Raw genomic sequence first — 25350 nt, forward strand, 5'->3', positions numbered from 1 at the left:
ATATATATATATATATTCATTCTGCCAAATGCCTGTAGGTTTGTAGGTTATCCTTATTAGCTGGAAAGGTGCATATTCAATGTAACCCTGCAGCCTCTTTCAGCGTATGATTAATGCATGAAGGGGACTTCTGCTGCCGTGCCATCTTGTTGACTCTGCCAGTCTTTCTCAGCTGGTAGCAGTCAGCAGCACGGTACTTTGGCCCTATTTTTCACTTGGGTGCTAAGATTGACAGAGGGAGTTCTCTTGGTAGTTGCACCCCCACAGAAACATTCTCTGTGGCCGCCCCTAAGTTGTAGAACTTCCTCCCCACAGAGGTGCAACTGGCAACTTCACTAGACAATTTTTAGAAAATGCTGAAAACTTCTCTCTTTACCCTGGTCATTAACACCTGAGCTGTATATTTTCAGGACCACCCCAGTTATTCACAGTCACATGTTTAGTAATGTTGCGTTTCTTAAAACTGTTTTTAATGTTGTATTTTATATTGTTGTAACCCGCCCTGGGACCTTAAGATTATGGGCAGTTAATAAATTGAACTAACAATGATAATCACATTTTAACGTAAGTTTAAGCTAATGTGTGTGGTCTGTTGCAACCATGACGTGCCCAAGCTGTATGCGGGAAACCAAGAACACACCTTGGCTTCGCATTGTGGCTTGATTGGAAATAAACAAACCAGGAGTGCTGGCTAAGACACATGGTTTGTTGTTGCTGGTTGAATGAAGGGAGGAGCAAAATGGAAGCACTTCTGTTGCATGTACTTATGGCTTGTGCCACATTACAGTTTAATTAAACCATTCACCTTGGCTTTGCAGTGCATGCAAATAGATCCATTGAATTGAGGGAGACCTCCAGGTGCACAAGAATTATTATTATTATTATTATTATTATTATTATTATTATTACTACTACTATTATTTTAATGAGCCCAATGTATCAGGCATGCTAAACCTGTGGAAACATCCCTCTAGAAGCACTGTATCTGTTGAGGCCAAGTCTGTTGTTCATACAACAGCATCTGTTCTTGTAACTACTTAAGAACATAAGAAGAGGCTGCTGGATCAGGCCATTGGCCCATCTAGTCCAGCACCCTGTGGCCAACTAGATGCCTGTAGGAAACCCCTAAGCAGGACAAGGGCACTCTCCCCCTGCTGCCTCCGACCACAGAGGTAGAGCATAGCTATCATGGCTAGTTGATAGTCTAGTTCATGGGTAGGCAAACTAAGGCCCAGGGGCCGGATCTGGCCCAATCACCTTCTAAATCCGGCCCGCGGACAGTCCGGGAATCAGCGTGTTTTTACATGAGTAGAATGTGTGCTTTTATTTAAAATGCATCTCTGGGTTATTTGTGGGGCATAGGAATGTGTTCATCCCCCCCCCCCAAAAAAAAATAGTCCGGCCCCCCAGAAGGTCTGAGGGACTGTGGACCAGCCCCCTGCTGAAAAAGTTTGCCGACCCCTGGTCTAGTTTAAGCACCCAAGTGTGTTTGTCCATGCAGTTCCAAGATAAATTTCAGTTCATCATCCAGTTTTAGAAAGTTCAATTTCATTTTTTAAAGGGGGGGGGGGAGACATTTTTTTTTGGTGAATAGTTATTAACAAAATTATAGGCATTCAGTAACTGATGATGAAAACACAACTCTCCCTCGCCTCTTTACTTTGTCACAATATATAAACATTGCTTTGGGTGGGTATTGGATTATTCAGAAGATCCATACTGAATATTTCCCATTTTGTGAGAGGGGAAGAGTTTTTCGCTTGCTTAACTTTTTGTTGTTGTTAACTTAAATAGCCTTTTTCCCAGCTTAGCTCACCGGAGCTCAGGTCCAACACCTCTCAGGTGGGCGCTATTACCATTCTAAGAGAACAAGGGAGAAGTTGATGGTGAGCTCCATCACCTCTTTTTCTAGAAAAACAGCACTGGTGTTAGATATTCCATGATCATTTCATCCCACACTCAAGAGAAGCAAGCTGTTGTTTACTTCCACTTGGGCATCCTTTTCTTTTTTTGACAGTCCTGTACCAGCCCACATATACCCTTTTCAAGTAAGAAATGTTTGAGATGACTTTAACAAGTCAATGTTGAAATGTGGTTCAATTCCCAAGTGACTTTCTGTTGGGAAATCTAAATCTCCCAGACACTTATTAAATTGTCCTTTTTCCCCCAGCTGTCGCTGAATCTCTACACTGTTTCTTTGGGTTGAACAACAACAGTAAAAAGCGATATAAGATAACATTCAGGATGGATTTTGTTTGGTCTTTTTCCAGTTTTGGCTGCCTCCCACTTTTCAACTGCAGTAAAGAGTCACTACTTAATAAGATCTGAGTTAATGGTAAAATCCAGATTAATACTGAGAATTAATTAGGTGCACAGTGGTGCCTCGCAAGACGAACGCCTCGCAAAACGAAAAACTCGCAAGACGAAAGAGTTTTCTGTTTTTGAGTCGTTCCGCAAGACGAATTTCCCTATGGGCTTGCTTCGCAAGAAGAAAGCCCATAGGGAAATGCTGGCCGGGGGGGGGAGCAAAGACTTTTGCCCACCGCCGGCCTTCAGAAGAGGTCCTGGACCTCTTCTGAAGGCCGGCGGGGGGCAAAAGTCTTTGCTCCCCCCTGCCTGCCTTCCCGGGAGAGCGGAGAAGCGCAGCGCGTTTCTCCGCTATCCCGGACAGCTTTTGAAGGCAGGCGGGGGGGGAGCAAAGACTTTCGCCCACCGCCTGCCTTCAGAAGACCTCCGCTGTCCCGGGGGCTTTTAAAATGCTGACGGTCGGCAGCAAAGCCCTCCTGTCCCCGGAGCTTGCGGGGCGGGAGGTGGGGAAAAGTGCTTTTCTTCCCACCACCAGCCTTCAGAACAGCCTTCTGAAGGCTGGGGGTGGGAAGAAAAGCCCTTGCCCCCCCCCCCCAGCCTTCAGAAGAGGTCGGGGGACAGACTGTCCCCGGACCTGGTCTGAAGTCGGTTTCCATAGGAACGCATTAATTGATTTTCAATGCATTCCTATGGGAAACCGTGCTTCGCAAGAAGAAAAACTCGCAAGAAGAAAAAACTTGCGGAACGAATTAATTTCGTCTTGTGAGGCACCACTGTATATACATCATAATTTCATGCTATCCTCCTGCCTTTTGGAGATTACAGTTGAGTTCTCATGTAAACCACAAATGGTTAGGTTTTTTTACCTCAGTATTTTCTTTCCTGCATGGATAATAACTTTTTGGGAACACATTATTTCATTTTGGTAAAATAAGAAAAGAAAAGAATTCCGAGCTCAATTACTCAGAACAAAGCTACTTGTTAGCTAGTAATGTGCACACTTATACAAGTAGTCCAACCTAGATATTTCAGGAAATGACTGAGATTTTTAAAAGCAACAAAAACAACAAACGGCTGAATAGGTTGGAGACATCTCATTTAGACGCGTTTGCGAGATGGAGCTTATCTCCAGAAACCAAGCTTTACACATGTTATCATACTTATGTGTGTTACCATTCTCTGCTGAGCACAAACAAATGCAAGCCTAGTTACATTGGGATGGTGTTCATAAACTGACTCTAAAGAAAAACAAGTGAGTTTCACTCCTGTCTCTTCCGCATTCCCAGTGCAGGATTCTGTTGGAGTAAGCATAATTTCAACCCGAACATAAATGGCACCTCTGCTGGTTTAACACTGATCACACTCACTGGATCTCTGAGTTGCGTTCCGCAAGTGGGTCCTGCCTTAGTGTCTCATATTTGTTCTGTTTGCATGTGCAAGGACATGTGCGTATTTATTTGATTTGTTGGATGTTCATACTAGTCTAAAAATAGAATAGGCAGCTGCTTGATCTCAATAGGCAGTCTTAAGTTCCCTAGTGTAAGCGCTGTCAGCCTAAATGATCGAGATCTTACAAATGTGAAACAGGTATTATGTGGCCACCTTTAGTAGTGCCAATTCCGCTGACCAAAGCGGTTGAGTGGGCACGTGTAGAATAAGGTGGCCTCGTAGGTTGTGGGGCAGATACTGAAAATGTGCTCTTAAGTGCTCTTGCTGTTCAGAATGGATGTGTCTGTGGCAGTGTTTCCTAACCTTGGGTCCTCAGCTGTTTTCAGACTACAATTCCCATCATCCCTGACCACTGGTCTTGGTAGCTAGGGATGATGGGAGTTGTAGTCTAAAACAGCTAAAGACCCATGGTTGGGAAACACTGGTCTACTGTATAGTGGAGAAGGCACCTTTCAGGTCATCCTAGATGTTGTGATGGTACAAAGGAGATGGTGGAGCACCAATGTAATGTATTCTCCAAGACCTACCTGAGAAAATAGGCCCAGATGGCCAAAGAATGGTAGAGGCCAGACTGGTACATAATAGTTTGCATTTTCCATTTCCCCTACCAAATTGAGACAAATATTTACTTGTTTTCCATCTGTGACAGATTTCCTTGGCAGACTTGACAGATAACTACAGGGAAGGTATATGAAGAATAAAACAAACAAAGTCTTGTATCAGATATCATTACTTTTCACTAAATTAATTTAAGATGTTTCAATTGCATAACACTTGAAATATAATATATAGCATTAATAACTGCAGCCTCAACAGCCCTTTGGTTTGATCACTCTTATCCGCATTGTCCCCAAATGTAATCTTCTAGGAGTTGAGAAGCCTTGTTTCCTATTTTTATGAAAGCTAGACACAAGTCATCAATCACAGAATGTATTTCATCTTGCTTGCTGTAGATAAGTTACACTCTTTACACAGTATAAGGATTTGTCAAGTATTCCTGTAATAAAGAGACAAATGAATGAGCAGCTTGGAAACGTAATGTGCTAGCAGATGAAAAATTGGTGTTTCATAGACTACCGTATTCTGTAGAGACAACTTTAATACCTGCATTAAAAAGAGAGAGATGAAAGTGACCTTCTGTAAATGTGGGGACGGGTCACACATTACAAGAGGGTCACATTTGCATGGAGAACTGTAATATGTGGACTATGCTATGCACAAAAACAGCTTTCTGGCAGCAGTTTGTATACTGGCTGACCTCTAAATGAGAGTTTACTATGGTGGTTAGAGGAATCACAAATGGGACGTTTCAGTGGTGGCTGTGAACAACCATGGAGGGCTTGGTTTTCAAGCTAAAGTGGTCCAGGCAAATGCATTCCATGGAAACATTTAGGGAACCCTGTGAGCAATGCTTCCTGCTCATACATTTCTTATTGGGGATTCAGGAAGGTCACACGCAAACCAAAGACTTTGATCTCACACATATTTCAGATATAGGAATTCTTGTCCAAATATGTTCTGAGGGTTGATCTGGTCAGCTTGTTTTTCTCCATAGTAAAACAGATATTTTTGTTATACAGGCATGTAACAATTTATTTCCTGGTGCTGTGCATATACACGGTTGCGTGTGAGTTGATCGCGTGTAAATGGGGGGGGAAGGCCTGTATATTCAGAATTATAAATTACTATATCCTCCAGAAACTTTTGGCTCAATTTTTGAAGATTTTGTTCTGCTGAGGTTTGAAGGTTGCAGGGGAAGTGGACGCACTCCTGTTGAATGTCTCCTGGGCAGGCAGGGTTACCTATCAGGTCGCATCTTTTTAAGTATATGTCTTATTAAGTCAAGACCAGCGGAAGTTCCTTGTGGGTCCTGCTGGCTGGAACTCTTTCTCCTGCGAACATAGGAAGTTGCTTTACACTGAGTTCGGCCTTTGGCCCATACAGCTCAGGACTGTCCAGACTGACTGGCAGCAGCTCTACAGAGAAAAGTTTGTGCCCAGCCCTATGTGAAGATATCAGGGGCTAAACCTGGGACTGTTGCAGGCAAAGTTGTGCTAAGTCCTTTCCCCAGTGCAGCTGTAAAGAGATGTTGCTTCAGCAAAGAGCTTGAAGCCATGTTTTTAAGTCACACGTACCTGGTTTTGTACCCATCAGCCCCTGCAAGGTTGGGGAGGCTCAGGTGCTGTTGGGGACTCTTATTCTGAGTCCGAGGACAAGGGTAAGGATATGGGAGAACATACTGAAGGTTCTCCCCTGTATGGAGTAGTCTCTACCCTATATACTTGTGGAATTGCAGCCCCTATTGAGGTTAGGCGCCATGACACTGGCCCATAATGAATCAGTATCTGGAAGTGTGCTGTTTGAATATTCAGGAGCTTAGTTTATTACTTCCAAACTCTCTTGGGAAAAATGGTTTTCGGACCTCCAGTATATAACACATAGCTTGCCACGCTAAACTTTAAATTTCATGTTGCGTGTGACATTTTCAGTAACTGCCATGAGCCATCCTTATTTTATGTTCAGAGCCAACATAGGAGGACTTCAGGCGGAGAGGGGGAAGAACCCTCATTTTTTAATCCCAAAGGTCAAAACCATAGTGTGAAATTAGATATTTAAACTTTATGTTGTTGAGGGTTTTTTTTAATTGAATTTATTTTCCTTGGTTTAAGGACTTTGAAAAGTCAAGTGTATTTTCCAAGTCACAAGGGGTCAGAAAACTACATATCTGTTGAAGATAAAACTCAGCTGTATAAAACACAAGAAGGTTGATTAATGTGCCACACACTGAGTAAAGTAATACACAAAAAACAAGGTTAAAAGAAAGAGAATAAAATCTTAAAGCAGATTAAGATTTTGTCAGATGCAGTGAATTAAAATCTATTGAAATATGCAGATAAAGGAAAATGTTTTGCCCTGTATCTAAACTATTGCAACATTGGTGCTAAATAAACCTCTTTGGGGAATGATCAGGGCACAAATCAATCTGATGGAAAAGGTACATGGAGAAGGGCCCTGGCAGAATATATTAGAATATAAGCAAGTTGATTTGGGAATAGGCACTACTGCAGGTGTTTGGGATGCAAACTGTTTAGGGTTTAAAGATACACATCACCTTTTGCAATTGATGAGAGCTATAAGTTTGTCATATGGCATAGGGAATTTGTTGTATAAAGAAACAAAGCAGTTTAAAAAAACAATCCACCGGTTAACATTAGTCCTTTTACAAGTAACTCTTCCCAGATATTGTTTATCCATACAGTATTCCTTAATGGGTTTTCTTAGCACCGAAAAAGAGAGGAAAATGTAGCATTTTCTGCATCATTTTTCTTCCAACTGCAATGTAAGCAAAGTTACTGAGAAGTTCCATAAAAGTTATATAAACCCATTTCTCTTGTGCACACATTTCCCCAAGGGGCAGATATTGAGCTCCCTGAAGGAGGCTGATGTGTTGAAATGTTTGAACACAAGAGACTACTTTTGAGAATTACGTTCTGTACATGGGCTGACAGCCGTGACTGCCGTGAACCTTGAAAGTGACAAAAGGGTGTGTGAGATAAGAGAATGTAGGCACGTCAAGTACATTTTGTGTAATGTGGAAGAAGAATAAGAAAGATTTAGGCTCTGGGTGGTTATGCTTTTCTGCCTTAAAAGGAAGATAATTTCTCTCTGCATTTTGTTTCCATGTCTTTACTTGTCAGTTTTGTCATATTTTGTGTTTCCCTAATCTTACTGAATCTCATCAGAATGAGGCATTAGAGAAGAAAGAGCTTTGTTTTTCAGCATCCTGTATTTTGTTATACAATAGATTGGGAAGGTCCTCATAAAGCTTAGACTTATTACTCTGATCATGTTTATCTGAACGTAGATTCCACTGAAGTCAGTGCAAATTAGTTTTCAAAACAGGATGTCAACGTTGCAAAGGTTCTAAATTGCACGATAAAAGTATTTTGTCAACTCTTTATTGAAGAGACCTGCAATGGCTTTTCAGCTATCTTAATTTTTTGATTGAAAGCAATGCTTCCTGAAGATATCAGAATATTTTCTCCAATTTTTTTAAAAAAGCAAAACCTTAAAATAGGTAAATGCTTTCACACATCATTCTTGCCCGTTACCCCTATCAGCTTTAGGGGTTCTTTTGTCTTCCAGCGGTGATTCCAGCCAGTCAGGAATTATTTGCTGACATGCTCCAGAGCCCATCGCAGTTCGCTGTTGCTAATGTCACTGAGGGCAAGCAAAGATTATTTAGAGCAGTGTTTCCCAACAAGCTGTTTTTGGACTACAACTCCCATCATCCCTAGCTAGCAGGACCAGTGGTCCAGGGATGATGGGAATTGTAGTTCAAAAACAGCTGGAGACCCATGTTTGGGAAACACTGATTTAGAGCAAGGTCAATGCTTCCTGGTCTAGTCACAAGGGTCATGTAGTGATAATGTGATAGCATCACAGAGGGCAACTAAAACCTACTCTGAGCGATCTTGAAAAACCATGGGGGCAGGGGGCTTATGCCATACAGATGATGATGATTACCAGATGTAAAGAAATACCAATATGGAGAAAAACAGAATAAATACAAGTGTCTTTTTCTACTATAGTAGCCTCTGCCAACAAAATAGGACTGTCCTGGCTGGGTCTGATGGGAGCTTTACTCCCAAATGTCCGGTGAGCATATGTTGGCAAAGGCTGAACTATACAGTAGCTTATATAGCCATAATGAACCCGCCACACTAAACTTGCCATATTTCAGGCAGCATCTTTTCCTCTTGTGTTCTGTTTGGCAAAAGATTCATTCAACAGAAGTGACTTTGAGGTGAACGAATATCTCATCTCTATAAATCTTTGTCGTTTTGTCTGCAGAGTTCTGTCTTGGGTGCATTTCCCTCTTTGCACATTGCTCTTTTCTTTTTAAACTCTCTCTGCGTTTTGTGGTGAGGTGGACGTAGGAAGTGTGACACTTCATCACACCAGTGAGAAAGCAGATACTTTCGCTTGCTTTGCACCTGCACTGTAACCAGAATGCCAGGTGACAAAATTAGCTGTGGCGTTGTACTTCACACATGCATCTCTACGGTTGGTAGGGAAGAAGGAAGAAGACCAAGCAACCAATCTGTCAAGCTGCCCTCAGCAAGGCATCTGTCTGTTTTGTTCCCCTGCCCCCACTCCTCCCTCCCTCTCTTTTTGGTAGTTTGCTGTGTAACGTGAATCTATCTCTTGGTTTTATTGATCATTATGAGCCATGGTTTACTGTTGTTTGTTGAGAGTGAATGTTCCAGGCTTAACTGCCCCCCACCCAACTTTATATATTGGCTTTTTATAATAAATCTGATTTCCTCCTCCTCCTCCTCTTTCTCTGTGACCTTTAAAATAGCACAAGAGAGTTTTTTGGGGAAGCAGTAAAGGACTCTTGCAGGGGTGTCAAAACCATAATTCACCTCCATGTCCCCTTGCGCTCTCCCTGACTCCAAAGGTCAACCAGAGGAACTTTGCAAGAAAAGCACAAAATTACTGTGTTGTTGGCTCTGCTTGTTCATAATAATATAAAAGCAGTTAACAGGGGGGTGAATGCGTTTTTATTGTACTGTCTTGCTGTTTTATTGGGCTGCTTTGGAGGGATGGAAAACTAGTAAATAAAAACAAGTTGATTGAAATGAAGTTTTCTAAAAAAAGATCTTGTAATCAGAGATTAAGGCCACGGGAAAGAGATAGTTATTGTAAAAAAAAAAAAAGTTCTTTAAATATTAAGAGATGTAGGTAAAACACTCTTCTTTTTAACATTAGCATATGCTAGCAAAGTGCCCATCATAACTATCAGTGGTAGATTTGGACAAACATCATGTCTTTTTCAAGGATCCCCGAGGGGAGTAGCAGTACATAATGGGCTGGTTTGCACATAGTGCTAAACCATGGTTTAGTGCTATGTGAATGAGCAGGATGGAGGTTGTAGCACCAAACTGAACCATGGCTTGGTGCAAACATGAGGTCTCTTGGGGAGGAGCCCATAGCCACTTTGTTCCTCTTCGGTCCTTTTATTATTTTTTTTATTTTTTTAAAAAAATATTTTTTATTAAGTTTTCTGAAAAAAGAAAATAACCAAGCATATATCAAACACAAAAGACATAACTATCAACTATATATAAAAAGAGAAAAGAAAAAAAAGAGAAAAACACAATTTTTCATACATATTTTCCATAACCATCTGGACTTCCTCACGTTTCCCTTTCCTGCGTTCTCAATAAAAAGTTATGTTCAGCAATTTATTACCTTCTTTCAGGTCTTATGTTCTAATTCTAATAAGTTATGCCTCTGGTTTTAAATGTTTCCATCAAATATTTAACCTCTTCGGTCCTTTTAGCTCAGCACAGCAACTAAGTCAAGGTTTGGCTGAGCCTGTCAACCACACCCAGACTGGTAGTTAAGCTCTCCTCTGATGATTCATCACCAGCTGTACCCAAATCTTGGCTTAATTGCTGGGCTGGACTAAAACGACCAGGATGGAAGGAACACACCGACACACATTTTGGAAGGAACATGAAATATGGAGGTGTCTAATTCTGTATATTGTTTGTTTCACTCAGGTGGAAGAGGAATGTGTCGCCTTTCTGGATCGCAGTGAAAGTGATGATGACTTTGATCCAAGCATCCTTCCAGACCCTGACAGATATACAGACTCGGACCAAGAGGCTGATCCAGAAAGCTATGGGTATGTGTTGCATCTTGATAATATGGTCTCTCTCCCTCCCTCCCTTTGTCTTCACCCTCCATATTATCAAAACCTTTAACCAATCAAAGACTACTCACAGCAAATAACTATTCTGCCACAATCAAATAAACCAATGATCTGAAGTTCCTTCAGGTTGGCTGATGTTTGGATGTTCAGCTGCTTTCATTCATGTATCTTCATGAGAATATGAAAACGGCAGAGAGCATTTTGTGGTGTTGGACCCTTGAAGAGGTTGTGGAACCTAAATTGTGCACCTTGCTTGACTAATCATGATGATGTCTTCAGCCCCAATACTGGTTCATGCGCTGCTATGGCAATTTACCATGTATTTGGGGATCAGGTTTGGAAAATCCCAATTGGCACCTTATGCTAACTGTTATTTATTTGCTTATGTCCCACTCTTTTCTTAGAGCAGCTTATAAAAATTGTTTCATGCCGAATAGCCTAGCTTGAAAAATATGCTGAGCAGCATAGCTTGTCTGTCCATTGTTCCACAAAAGCATGTTTTCCTGTCCATCTTGCATGTCCCTAAAGAACAGAAATTTTGCTCAACCGGGTCCATTGTCATTTCCATCCTTAAACCATGCAATGTATCAGTCGGCCACTATGTTCTTTCCTACCAAGTTCCTAGCTGTTTAGTAAGCAAGTCAGATTTGAAATCCCTACAGCATAGCAGCGCTTTCATGGCCTTGGTAAGGATTTGTTTGTTTATTTATTTATATTTATTTATGACATTTCTATACAGTGCTGCCCATTCAACAAAGTCCCCTGGATGTTGAAAAAGCCAATACACTTTTCAGCTTAGTTTAGTTAACTCTCATCATATTGAGTACCACATTACTGACTGCTGGTTTGGGCTCTCCCCACCCCCTGCCAAATCCTTCAGAAAAAGCTTACAGTGTCATTTTTGCCCTTATTTTTTGTTCATTACCATACCGTGAAGATCGAGAAAGACCTGCAGGCCAGTGGCGTGCTGTCATTTCTGAGGCTGTCTGCTTTCTGTAGCTGTGGGAACAAGGGATTACAACTGGACCTTGCACGGTTCAGGAATTTGCTGCTCCTAAGAGCCCAGTGGAGTCTGTTGGCAGGCTTCATGGCACAGCATAAAAGCCTTGTGGCTGGCTGGGCTATTGATTAACTGTAGAATAAGGGGAAGGAAGTCCACCTCAAGTGCTTCTTCTCTTCTGTGCTTCTGTGTGAAATATAATTGGGTCACACATTTCTTTTTGTGAGCCAGGACACACCACGTTGCACTGAATCATTTGTGTGGAAGCTTGATTGGAAATATTCGAGATATCCAGTTTGTCGTCATTTTAGCAAAGCTTGAGTACCTACTCTTGGAAAGGGTTCGCCTGTTAGGAGAATGCACATATGTATTAAAAAAGGGGAGATTACAATGTATTCACTGCTTGTCCATCTTTGCAATTGAACTAAGATATAAGATACAAGCACACCAGCAGTCTTGATGCATCTAGCCTACCCCCCCCCCCCCCCGGTGGTACTACTGCTGCCGTGGTTTCCTCCCTCCTGCTCTGGTCAAAGAAAAGTAATTTCCTGCATACAAATGCTTGAATCCAAGCCAAACCTAATTGGATCTGATTTTGCCCAGCTTCCTCCTATTCCAAGAGTCCTCCATGCTTCCCTCTGCCCTTCCAAGCAGCAGCTGGGCAGTTTCTACAGACCATTATTAGTAAAAATAGCTTCTGCTTCATAGTAAATAAGCAATAAATAATCTCCTATTTAAAGAAGTATGCATAGCAATATCTACACAGGTGGGAATGTCATCCTCAAGGTTCCTAGCATCCCAAGGCTCCATGAACATTTCGCATGGATCCCAGTGGCTCCTGGTGTTCATGGATGCTACTGCACATGGTCACAGCAATATCTATGCCAGCGGTAGCCAACGTGACACCTTTCAATTGTTGTTGGACTCCAACTTCCATTCACCCCAGACTGGGATGATGGGAGGCTGGTTGGTTAGTGGTGACTCTCAGTCTGTCTAGGTCTGACCTGATTGGTTAGGAGCTGGTGACCTCCTACACCTGAACCCTACTTCTGTTTTCAGACTCTGTGCCACTGCTGCTTCTTGTAAATAAGTCCAAATGTTCATAAATAATCTGCTTTAAATGGGTAAAGCTTTCTAGATCCAAACATTATTGAAAGAGGGCCAGCTCTCTAAAAACCAGGAGGAGGCAGAGGAGCTGACTTCCCCCACTGAGGGAGGTTAATCTTGGTGTCACTGACATGATGTCCCTGCATTGGGTCACTGCCCATCGTACTTCGGACAGGAAAGGATCCTCTGAGAGAATGCAGTCTTTACGGTATCTCATACCCAGACTGTTCGTTTTTCCAATACTTTAATAACAATGATATGCATGTTGGTTTTGCAATTCTAAGACTTAAATGTGTTAGAGATTGTTTCTTTGTAAAGGAAGAATGTACCCTAATTTTTTTAAAAAAATACAACCAGGCTTACAGAGCAATCCTAAGTATCGGAAGCCAGTGGAATTTACACTGGCATATGTTAAATTAGGGACGCTGGTGGCGCTGTGGGTTAAACCACTGTGCCACTTCGGCTTGCCGATCAAAAGGTTGGCAGTTTGAATCCCCGCGACAGGGTGAGCTCCCGTTGTTCGGTCCCAGCTCCTGCCAACCTATCAGTTCGAAAGCACATGGGAAGGTAAACAGTGTTTCCATGCGCTGCTCTGGTTTCTCCAGAAGCGGCTTAGTCATGCTGGCCACATGACCTGGAAAAAGTCTCTGCGGAAGTGGACAAACGCCGGCTCCCTTGGCCAGTAAAGCGAGATGAGCGCTGCAACCTCAGAGTCATTCATGACTGGACTTAATTGTCAGAGGTCCCTTTACCTTTATGTTAAATTAAGACGACTTAAATTTCCCCTATTCCGCACTCTGCCCAGGAGCAAGGCTGCTACCAGAGAAGAGGAGGAAAACAACCATTGAAAATAGAATTTGACTTATGCCACCCTTTTCCTTGACTCAAGTTTTGTCATGCTGCCAGGTCATGAGACCAAGCTGAACAGAGTTCGGATCCAGCATAAGTTCTCCCTGCCCTGCCCTGCCCTGCCCTGCCACTCACCTGAAACACCCATATTCAGGTCTTATGCCAGTATAAGATCCATTGATCTTAACTCAGCCAGCTGAGCCAGCTGTGGTGGGATGAGGGAATTACGCTGTCATATCTCTGGCTGGACCGGGACGTGGGGCTTAAGTTAGCATAGTACAGCTGCATCAGGAATCATCTGGTTGAGCCAGAAATCAACTGGATCCTAACTTGCCCACCCTTGGAGATCTTGGATTGCTCCCTTAGAAGCTTTATATCAAAGGAAATAGCAAAAGGTAAATGATCTGTCTCTGGCTGTGGAAAGCTTTCTGTTCTTTTCTTTAAATTGCTAATTTTTTCAGCCATACTCATCTCCCACCACCACCTCCTGCGAGGGAAGCTATACACAACCCACTCTCTTAAATTTGCCTTTAAATGAAAACGGCTTCGAGCTATCCCCTCCACCAGATGAGTAATTAAAGAATCCAAGCATGTAATGCAAGATGAATTTTTGGTATATCTAGGAACATTTATCATATTTCTGTTTAAGGCTATCATAATGTTAAATAGTTAATGAGACAAAGCATTTGTCGGGGGTCGGGTAGGGTATAGAAGCAGCAGGTGAGTGCCCTAAATATTCATTAGGCAGCCAGATTGAATTCTTAATAGATCCAGTTCCACAGCCATTTTTGAAAAGAAATTTTGAATTAGAACAAAGTTGTGATTGGACTTGCATCACCTCCAGTTAATCTCTTATGTATAGGTCTATTCATCTCAGCATTCACTTTTAAATGTGACCGCCATGGTCTAGGCCAGGGGTAGGCAACCTAAGGCCCATGGGCCACAAGCGGCCCACGGGGGCTGTTTAACCGGCCCCCAAGCCACCTGCTCAGCGAATCCCTGTGCACTGTGCTAAACCAGCATAGGGTGGCATGGGGACTCACTTCCATGGTGCCAGAAATCACGTCTGCACAGAGGAAGACGCTGGAAATTGCAGGCATGTGTGCAATCCGGCTCACAGAGGGATCTCTGCTGGAGTGAACTGGCCCAGGCAAGGTAAACCTTGCTGACTCCTGGTCTAGGCCTCAGATTTGTTGGTTCTTTTAGGGTGAATTCTCATCCCTGACTACCACTAACTATGTGGTTTTAATTGTGAGCAGTTAGAGGAGTTATAATATAAACCAGGATTATTATTATTTTTTTACAAGCTACAGTTTGAGAGCTGGTCTTCTATGGCACTCATATGTAGATTGCTCCATAATCCCTGTTCATTCTCCGAATGGACTGGTGAAGTGGTCCTCTGCTGTTTTCCTGCAGTGGAGGATTTCCTCCCCTAAATTGCTTCTTCCACTTGCTCCAGAAGGTAGGGCCTGAAAGCAGGGAGTGAAGGCTAGAGGAGGTAGGTGCTCCCTTCTCCTAGAATCTGGAAGCTCTGGTTGGCCTTCTCAGACAGGATACCTCAGGGAGCATCTGTGGGGTCCAAGGAGGGCATTGACCCAACTGCTGGGGGTGTAAGAAGCAAAGTCAGAAGGACAGAGTGCAGCCAAACCACCCAAGACTCTGCAGCTCATCTGCCACTGGGAGTAGACCCATTTTCCTCAACATAATGCATATCTGAATGCTAAGCATTCCTGTAAAGCACAGGAGACTGACAAAGGAAACTTGCTTTACTTTGCCTTTCAAAACTTGGCAGGCAGGTAGGTGTGTCAACCTGTTGGGACTGCTCCATTGCTAGCAAACAGTTCTGAACTCTTTGCCCTGATCTTGGACTGCTGCTTCTAATCTAGCTAGTCCGACCTTTCCTGTTGCTTAGTCTAAGCTTTGGGGCTACTCTGACTCTCTACCCAATACCGTATTTTTCCCTCTATAACACGCAGATTTTTTCTCCTAAAAAGGAAGGGGAAATGTCTGTGCGTGTTATTGAGCGAATGTGTGGTCCCTGGAGCCGAATGGCGCGAGTGGAGGCAAAATAAATCAGGCAAAAATCAAATCGCGCGTCTCGGAGAAGGGAAACCTGAAAAGAGGAAGCGGCTGCTTTCCTGCATTCTGCCTCAGGGTCTTACTGCCCACCCTCCTCTGTTTCCTTGCTGTGTTTGCTCAAACGGAACAAAGAGCAGGGAAAGCCCCTCCCCTCCAGGCAAGCAGAGGGGAAAGTAGAGTGTCGTTCCTTCCTCTGTGCTCCGGTGCTGCTGAAAACATGCTGGTGGGAGAGAGAGAGAGAGAGAGAGAGCGCGAGCTGGCTGGCTTCGGTGGGTAGGTGGGGGAAAACTTTTGCCTTCCATTCCTCCCTCCCATTATACCCCTCTCCTGCATTCTTAGCCAGCTGCTTCTCTGCACACCCCTCTCGTGCTCCTTGTCCCTTCTGTGTTTTTCCTTCCCTCCCCACTTAAAATGTGGTTACAAAGCATGGATCCACATGGATCCTCAGGATCTTTGCATTGGGTCAGCCCAAATTCACCATCAGAGCACATAGCATGTCCATGGCTACAGCCTGCCCCCCAAAAATCACGCACCCACTGTTGCCTGGGGCTGCAATGGTGCAAAAATGTGGTTAAAAAGCATGGATCCACATGGATCCTCAGGATCTTTGCATTGGGTCACCCCAAATTCACCATCAGATCACATGTCTGTGGCCACAGCATGAAGCACAAAAATGATACATCCACTGTTTCATTCAGAATGTTTTTTCCCTTGTTTTCCTTCTCTAAAAACGATGTGCGTGTTATGGTCAGGTGCGTGTTATAGAGCGAAAAATACGGTACTTTTAATCTGCCTCAATAAGGACCTCTTCCTTACTCTCATTGTGGTCTGAGTGGGAGGCAGAACACTGAACTTCTTTGTTTTCTCCATTTATCCCATGTCTTGTCTGTTGCTTTGTTTATTTATGGTGAAGCTACATTCAGTAGGCAAGGTGCAAGGGAGCAGAGGCTCAGGAGGCCAGTCTTAGAAAGTTGGTCTCAAACATGGCCTCCATCCTAACACCTCGAAGCAGGGTCCCTTCCAACTCTACAATTCTGTGATTCTATGCTCTACCAACTGAGCCATCCCAGCATATCTGCCTTCCTCTAGCTGCACTCATTAAGAAGAAAGGTGAAGGCAAACCTGCTTCCAAGCCACGTCCAGTAGCATTTTCCAGCAAATGTGTGAATAAAGGCATATGAGGACTGCGAATTGAGCCCCATGCTCTACACCGAATGCAGAGGCCTTGCAATGGAGTATATTATTTTTATTTATTAAACTTGTATGCCGCCCTATTCCCGCAGGTCTCAGGGCGGTTCACATAGCACTTCACTTACCTCTAGTGCCTTTTGTGGTTGTGGCCCATGTTTTTTAAGTGTGCTTAGCCCAGAAGTATGCACTGCTCCAAAACAAGCAAAGGCCAATTTTGCTGCCTAGATTGAGCATAGCCAAATACAAGAATGCCCTAAGGAATGGATAACGAGCTTTTCCTGAGATACCGAGATCCTTTCTGATAGCCTTTCAGAGAGGATGTAAAGGCCTTCTTCTCTAAAAGGCTTCTGGTGGCTCAGTCTTTATGAAGCTCTTACTTACTTACTTACTTGCCATTTTGCAAATGTTACAGTGGTACCTCGGGTTACATACGCTTCAGGTTACATACGCTTCAGGTTACAGACTCCGCTAACCCAGAAATAGTACCTCGGGTTAAGAACTTTGCTTCAGGATGAGAACAGAAATTGTGCTCCGGAGGTGCAGCGGCAGCAGGAGGCCCCATTAGCTAAAGTGGTGCTTCAGGTTAAGAACAGTTTCAGGTTAAGAACGGACCTCCGGAACAAATTATGTTCTTAACCTGAGGTACCACTGTACTAGTATTGGTCTTTCGTTTTAATAAGGTCCCGTTGCAAGCTTCAGAGAAGTGACACAGATCTATCTGTTTAAATAAAGAAAGAAAATGCTCTGTGATGTTTCAGAAGAAGGCAGGGAGGAAGGAGGGAAGAAAAACAAGAGACGGAGCAGAGAAGACAGGAGGAGGAGGGTGGGTCCTAGGAATGGCTAGAGGTGGTTTGAGGGCTTTAAAGCATAGGCTGCTGAAGGACGTTTTAATCTTGTGTGCAGCACGGTGGAGAGGGCACAAGCTGCGTAGCAGTGAATGATGGAGAACAAAGACAGTTTTGGCAGCTGCAGTTTCAGTGGACTGAAGATGAAGTTCAGCGCCTGAAGGAATTGGGAGATGAAGGTTTGGTGACCAAAGCAGGAGATGATTGGTTGCTGGCCTCATTATGAGCTAGTGGCACGTTATGGTTTAGGTTTTAGTTTGTTTGCTGCTTTTTTGTGGGCCATTATTTTTATTCAGCCTGCATTTTGAACATATACTATATGTGAACTTTGATAGTTTTAAAGGTTTAAAACCAGGTATACCTTTAATTTCTAAAATATTGTAATGAGATCTGTTGCTGGAAGAGATTATCGAAGGGTGAGGAGCATGGTTATTTAGTAAGTACCTCATTCCACATTATTTAGGAGGACCCCCAGAGAGCGTACAGGTGGGTGAAGGGAAAGAGAACTTTTGCTTCTGTGAAGAGGGCATAAGAAGCACTTCCTTTTAAACCCCCCAGAATTTCTAGTAACATCTAAATTTGGGGGTTCTGAGCTAACCACAGTCCAAACTAACCAAGCAGGTCAGAATGAACCTGAGCTTTATGGACTTGACTTGTACATACCTGTCATGTTGTACAGTGTTACCTCGGGTTACATACGCTTCAGGTTACATACACTTCAGGTTACAGACTCTGCTAACCCAGAAATAGTACCTCGGGTTAAGAAATTTGCTTCAGGGTGAGAACAGAAATCGTGCTCCGGCGGCACGGTGGCAGCAGGAGGCCCCATTAACTACAGTGGTGCTTCAGGTTAAGAACAGTTTCAGGTTAAGAACGGACCTCCGGAACGAATTAAGTATGTAACCAGAGGTACCACTGTATATGGCTTTGTCTAATTCTAGTTTAGAATTAAGTGAGGTTGCCCTCCATTAAGCAGTAGATATTGAAGCCAGTTTCCCTGGCCTCAGAGTGCTAAGAGAGTATACTTGAGATGGCTGAGAAGCAAGTAGTTGAATTTGCTTCTGATCCATTCTTGCTTGGCTTTGAGGCTGAAAGACTTTATACATTATCAGTGATGATTGTGTGCTTGCTCCTGTGTCCCTCCAATATCTGCTGAACCTGTGCAAATGAACAAATGATTGCAAATACACTTGATGTCTCCAATGCTTTCCTCCAAAGGAAACTAATCTCGTACAGGCTGCCCTGAACTTGCCACCAAGCAGGAATGAGGGAAGGAGAGAACGAAGCACAACTTTAGGAATCTCACTCTCACTTTTGCCTGGGACTAGCAATACAAGCTGGCAGATGACCCTGTGCAACTAAAAACAAGATTGCTGATGCTGAAATAACTGGGTTTGGTATTGCAGAGGAGCCCATTTGAGAGCAGCTAGAGTAAAAGCAGACATAAAACAGCCACAGCCTAGCACAATCTAGGTGCTCAAATACCCATTGATTCTCAGTGGGCTTAATTTGTCAGATTGTGCCCATTAAATCCATTTTAACATGCCATTCCGATGCAATAAGCATTGCAAACTATTTTAAACAGTCACCGATAGTAAGAGTGTAATAATGTGACATCACCCATGCAACTTAATCATACTGGTAGATGACTAGAATTTGTTGTTGGCCGTTTAATCCATTAAAGGAGAAACAACCTTCACTTTGCCCAGATTAATTTAATTTAATTTCCATTTTAATTGTCTTTGGCTCATCCTGTGTTCTTGTTACTTGGTTTGCCCAAAACAGCCTCATTGAGTCTTCTGAATTCGGGGACACTTGAACCTATAATGAATCTCAGGCAAGATCAACCTTATTCCTTGCTTCCTTCATAAACCTCATTTTAGAACTTTTTCAGTGTGCATTAGGAAGAATGGCTGGGGGGAAAAGGAGAATAACACAACGCACAATGTATTTTCATTACTACCGCGGTGTGCAGTCAACATTCTGACACTGAGTGAGGAAGAAGCATCGCAGGGGCTCTGCAGAAGGGTCTGCATTAATTAATCTTCATTAGAATTCTTGCCGTGGCCTTGCAAATTAAAATGTATGTGTGTGGCTTGCCGCCCAGTGTCCTTGATTAGCAAAACGGCAGTTCTTGAGGGACCGGCTATCCCTAAACTCCCTGCTCTGCATGCTGCTGGCAGATCAGCTTCCTTAAGAAACTTATTTCCAGAGGAGCAGCCATATTAGCCTTTTGCAATGAGAAACAACGGAGACACTTGTGGCACCTTAGAAACTAACAAAAGTATTATGGCATAATCTTTTGTTGATTACAGCCCACCTCATCAGATGCATGAAGCGTTATCCAGAGTTGCAGGTACCCATACACATAGTTGGGATGTAAAGAGTGAGGTCAGAGGGAAATGAATTGCACAAAAGGGAGCGGAGAATGCATTTCATTTTCCCGTGATCTCACTTTTTGCAATCCACATACACACACCTCTCCCATGTGTATGCATAACTGCAGTTCAGGATATCATTTCATGCATCTTATTACCATATTTTTCCATGTATAAGACGTCCCCGTGTATAAGACACCCCTACTTTTGGGGACTCCAATTTAAGAAAATGGGGGGAGGATTGCCCAGATTTGTTGAGCTTTTTTTGGAGGGGAACGCCCTGAAAACCACTCACCCGACTCGCATATGCTGCCGATTGCGCACGTCGCAGAAGAAAACAAGCGTCTGCCTGCTCGCCGCCAGTATGTCGCTGCCTGTCACACACACAATTGCCGCAGCGGCAGCCAATCCACAGCAGCCCTTGACACAGCCACAAATCACACACCCAATCGCCACTGAAAAGCTCCTGCTCGTGGCTACAACCAATCACCCGTCTCGCATATGCACTATCCATGTATAAGACGCTCCCAATTTTTAACCTTATTTTTTACTTTAAAAACCTCATCTTATTGGAAAAGTATGGTAAGCAGACTTGTCCAAGAAAGCTCACAAATAATAGATCCATTATTCTTTAAGGTGCCACAAGACTCCATGTTGCTTATAAAACTAGGGATATCAGGCTGGGAAGTGCATGACTAGTGTTACACATAAACGAGGCTCCTTTTGCAATTCTGCCTTTTACTGTTTTCTTTTATTTGTTTGGTTTGTGTTTTTTTTAAATCTGCCCCACAAATCCAGGAGGAAAGTTTGAGGGACCATTATCCATTTTCTATATATATGCTGGAAAGATATTTCAGTTCCACCACACAGCTCAGGAAGAGGTCAAAGCTTCACTGGTGATGCCTATATTTTCACCCTGCTTGGCAGACAACAATTGTCTCCCAAAGCAGCTCACATCAGTTAAAAGAAAGAGAGGAGAGAGAGAGAAATGGACCCTGCCGTCAGGTTTACAAACCCTTAGTGATGTCTCCTCGTTCTCATGCTTGTCACTGTTCACACACTTGGAGGAGAAGAGCAGGTGGACAGGCAGGAAGAGCAAGGAGAAGCAGGACCTGGGCTCCAGGGCAGAGCTTTGCTGGATGGGCCTGATGGGACTTCTAGAAGGAACCAGGCTGAGAACGGCTGCTCCAAACTATGCAGTTGAGGATGGTCTGTGCTTGTGGATTTGGCGGCTCCACTGTTCACTACACAGCCTTGAAAGCTCTTTTCCCTCGCTCTATGATTCTGTCATCTTGCTAGCACTTAAAACCTTTTCTTCCAGATTCCTCCATCCACCTCTTTTTCACTTCAAACACTAAGCACTGTGCTCTGGGCCCAAGACTTCTCAAAGCACGCCTGTTCTGAGACGTGTCAGAAAAGCAGACGGACTTGCTATTCATTCACTATAATTTCATCCCGCTTTTCAGGCAGTGATTGGAGGGGGGGGGGAGGCAGAGGAGAGAGAGCAGTTCTTCCAAGGCCAGAACAAAGCAGTGAGCCGTAAGAGGGCATTGATTCCCAGTTCAGGCCTGCTTCATCTTTCCTTTGCTGGCGCTTCTGCTTGAATAACGGCTGGTGGCTCTTGTTACTCCAGCCAAATGCCCTCTTCCTTCTGCAGCCCCAAGGCAACTGTCCATTGAAAGGAGTGTTCTTTTAGGCAGGGCATGCGAGAAGCAAATTCCCTGTGGCTCCTCCTCCTCTGGCTTTTGGATGGGAGACAGGTTGGTCTTCCTGTGGGACAGGAGGACCTGACTCCCAGTAGTCATTGGTCCCCTGACTGATGGCAGAGATAACGAGCCCTGGTCATTTTCTAAACAAGCCAAGCTATGGGCAAGGACAATAACCTCCTTTTATAAACCTCAATATCTGGTTCATCTGGTTGGACCTTGCCCTGGGACTAGTCGGATGCACTGCTCCCTGGGCTCCACAAATGACTACAGTTTGACTCTCTCTTGCTAGTGGCTGCTGCAGCAGCAACTTGGCACAAGTAGGGAAGGGAATCGGGCTTCTCATCTTGTGGAGGGTTGTTTCCTTTTCAAAATGTGGCTACAGCAGCCGTAGGAGGAGCCTCTTGTGATCCTCCCACTCTATTGGGGGGGGGGTGTCATTCTCTGCAAATTGCTGTTTGAGTGCCTGGCCTGGACCAATAAGTAAGTATTCTGTCTGCATGCTTGGTGCTAGAGTAGCAGCCAGGTTGCTTCTGTTGCCCCTCAGTGCCGGTCCTACCATTAGGCACAGAGAGGCAACCACCTCACGCTGTTACTCCCGAATCTCCTAGGCATTTTATTCTGTTGCTACACAACCTGTCCTGGCAATCCTCCACAGCCTTAGGTGCAGTGGAGGATGCTATCACGTCACCTGTGTTCAAGGAAGGTTCACCTGCAATTCTATGTGGCTTCTGTACCTGGAATGGAGAGAGGTGCCACCTTGTCCTTTGTCTCAGGTGGTAAAATGTCTTTGGCTGGCCCTTCCACCTTCTCCTGATACTCTCCAACAAGGATACAGCTTCATCCTCACCTACTCATCATCAGCACCCAGCGGTAGGAACTGTAGCAGTTGCCACAAGAGCTGCCACTAATGTCCGGTCTTCACGCATGCTTCATTATGTGAACCTCTCAACCCCAGAGTCCTAGCAGTAACATGGGGATAGCAGATACCTTGATTGATGTGCAGACAGTCTCAAGACCTGGCTGTAAGAAGTCTGCATGTCTCAGTTTTTCCTCTTCAAAAAATGTCAACGTTAGATCAGTGATATATTAATAACAATCTTCTCATCATTTTGCCACCCATCCTCCGCAAAGATGAGATTCTGGGCTTGCACAGAGATCTTTCTTTAGTTTAATAGAATATGATACTTACGATGTGGTCTTGTCAACAAAAACAGCTCAGGTAGGCAGAGCATATGGAATGCGCACCTGCAATCCCACTGCAAAACAGATAGGTCTAATTTTATCTTTTTTGACAGAGACAGCAAAAATGAAAATATTTTTTTGCAGTTTTGTTTATTTGGGGAATGGGAAGTTTTACTGTGCTGCTATTGCTTCGCAAATTCACATTTTAATATGCTGTGTTATTGTTTTTAAAGCCCTGCTAGGTGTTTCATAATAGTGGGCACTCTGTTGCCCCTGCAATTATTTGTGTTTGCAATAAAGCCAGTATAAACAGTGCTGACCTAAACAAAACACATTTTAAATTTTGGTTTTATAAGGCAGCAGGAGGATGCTCCTCTTAAAAACAAAAACCTACCTATACACCAATGAATGATTTTCAGATCAGACTGGGAGTGAATTGCCCATGCTGATATCATAACCAGACCATTTTTTATTTTATTTTTTGGAAAAATTACCAGCCCATGATAGACAGTTGCCCTCCAAAAATCCAGAGCAAATTCGACCGGCTTCCTATTAACTGATTGCTTTCCCCCACCACTGTGCTTACTGAATTGTTACAGCAGAATATGTTCCCTAATATAGATGTTAAAATATTAACAGCTGTGTTTGCCAATAGAATCCAGGCAGAGCCAGCAACAATAGTCCATCTGGACCAAGGGGTTTTTATTCACAAGGAGTGGATCATTTCAGATTGGTTGCCAATTTGCTTGCTTGGAATAGGAGAGAGAGAGAGAGAGAGAGAGAGAGAGAGAGAGAGAGAGAGAGAGAGAGATTCGGTTGCAAACATATCCCTTGATGCCAAAAAACGTGTTTGACAAGGTTATTGCCAATTTGTTTTTGTTATTTTGGAGAAATTTACATTTGGAAAGTTGGGAATAGACAAATTCAGAGGATAGTTCTATCACTGGGTGATAGCTGTGATGGTTGTGTGGAACCTGTATATTTGAAAATGGTGTATCACCTAGCTACTGGTTGCTTAGAGGAGCAAGAGTAGCCAAGGACTACTACATTTTAGCCCTACTTATAGATTTCTTGAGGGCACCTGGTTGTCTACTGTGGACTAGATGCTGCTTTGCTGTGATTGACCAGAGCTCCTCTTAGTCGAAGCCACACAAGTCTCAACGCATATCTGATTACGAGGAGCAAGACATGTTTAGTCCACAATATTAGCGAGCGTTTAAATTTACACGTGCTCATATTTGTTGCTTGCCATCAACAAACAGTAAATTAATCTAAAGCAATGGTAAATCTGTGTTTCTTGCAACTAATGACACATTTTCCTTGGTCAGCAGAATTGGTCTCAACTTTTGAGCTCTTCAATCTATAGTTCCTCTTTTTACAGCCATCAGCGTGCTTGTCCCTTATCCGTGCATAAACCTGCCTCTGTTAAAAATGAATTGTGTGCTTGCATGATGCTTAATTGGCTCAAATGCACTTATTAAAAGGGTGATTTATTTGTTTCTGCAGTGGCCCTGGGATGGACAAACAACGTTCTGGTGGAAGCGCATCAGCGGTAGAAACAGCGCCAAGAAGAAAGAAGATCAAACTCAGCAAAGAAGACTCATTTGCAACATTAGATACAGGCCTTTCCCTTGCGGAAGATGAAGCGCTAGTATTACATCTGCTCAACAACCAAAGCTAATTCCCACCCCCACCCCCTCTTATTTCAAAGCTATTTTTGTCTTTGTATCAGAAAGGCACCTGGCCAATTTGGTTGCCAATAAATAAATATTGCCGCAAACATTTCTGAGATAATGGTCTTTCCAGCGAGTGGCTCTTGTCCAGGTTTGTTAATTGTCTTACTTTAAATGTTGTGAGGATCCTTTCCCCTTTTAATTTTTTTTTGGGGGGTGGGGGTTATTGGGTTGTTGTTTTTATTTTGATTATGTATTTTGTGGTGGCCGCCAGATGTTTCAGACTACACTTCTTCTTGGGTCCAGCCAGTGTTCATTATCCCCAGCTGTGCTGGCTGCAGCTGATGAGAGTTGTAGTCCAAAACATCCGGGCATGTCAGCTTGGGGGATGATGAAGTGCAATACTGGTTTGCACATGGAGGCTTCAGTGCCCATCAGAATGACAAATATGCTCCGTGCCAGACAGCTTTTTCAGAAGGTAGAGAGACCAAAAAGGGCTTCATGAACGAGCGAATATTTTTGTAAAATTTCAATTGTAATGTTCTTTTGCAAAATAAAACCAGGTATGGGTTCCATGCACTGATTTGCCTTATAAGCCTTTGATGTGAAATTCTGAAACTTTGGAATAATGTATGCCTGTTTTCACTCTCTTCACTCTATTTAATATTCTTCATCATTTTAAGACATTGCATCTTAAACTGTGGGGTGTGGACCCTTTCACAGTGGCAAGGGCCACCTGGAAAAGGTGCATGTTAGAAGTTCCAAGGAATCCCAAGGAAGGCCATGTCAATATCTGGGTGGTTAGAATGCCCCACCAGAGGGTCTTCACTGATCCACCTTGGATTTGGTGGTTGTGG

General features: G+C 43.4%; 1 protein-coding gene across 1 annotated transcript in view; it reads left to right on the forward strand.

Annotated features, from left to right (window-relative positions):
- DDX10 (DEAD-box helicase 10) overlaps window positions 1–25073 on the forward strand; it is a 171635-nt gene extending 146562 nt beyond the window's left edge. Inside the window, exons 17-18 of the mRNA XM_028726235.2 lie at window positions 10329–10453; window positions 24327–25073. Of these exons, the coding sequence (XP_028582068.2) occupies window positions 10329–10453; window positions 24327–24501 (300 nt within the window). The 3' untranslated portion in view covers window positions 24502–25073. The remainder of the gene's footprint in view (window positions 1–10328; window positions 10454–24326) is intronic.
- Window positions 25074–25350: the final 277 nt, after the last annotated feature.

Source organism: Podarcis muralis, chromosome 4 (assembly GCF_964188315.1).
Source record: "Podarcis muralis chromosome 4, rPodMur119.hap1.1, whole genome shotgun sequence".
Lineage (NCBI taxonomy): Eukaryota > Metazoa > Chordata > Lepidosauria > Squamata > Lacertidae > Podarcis > Podarcis muralis.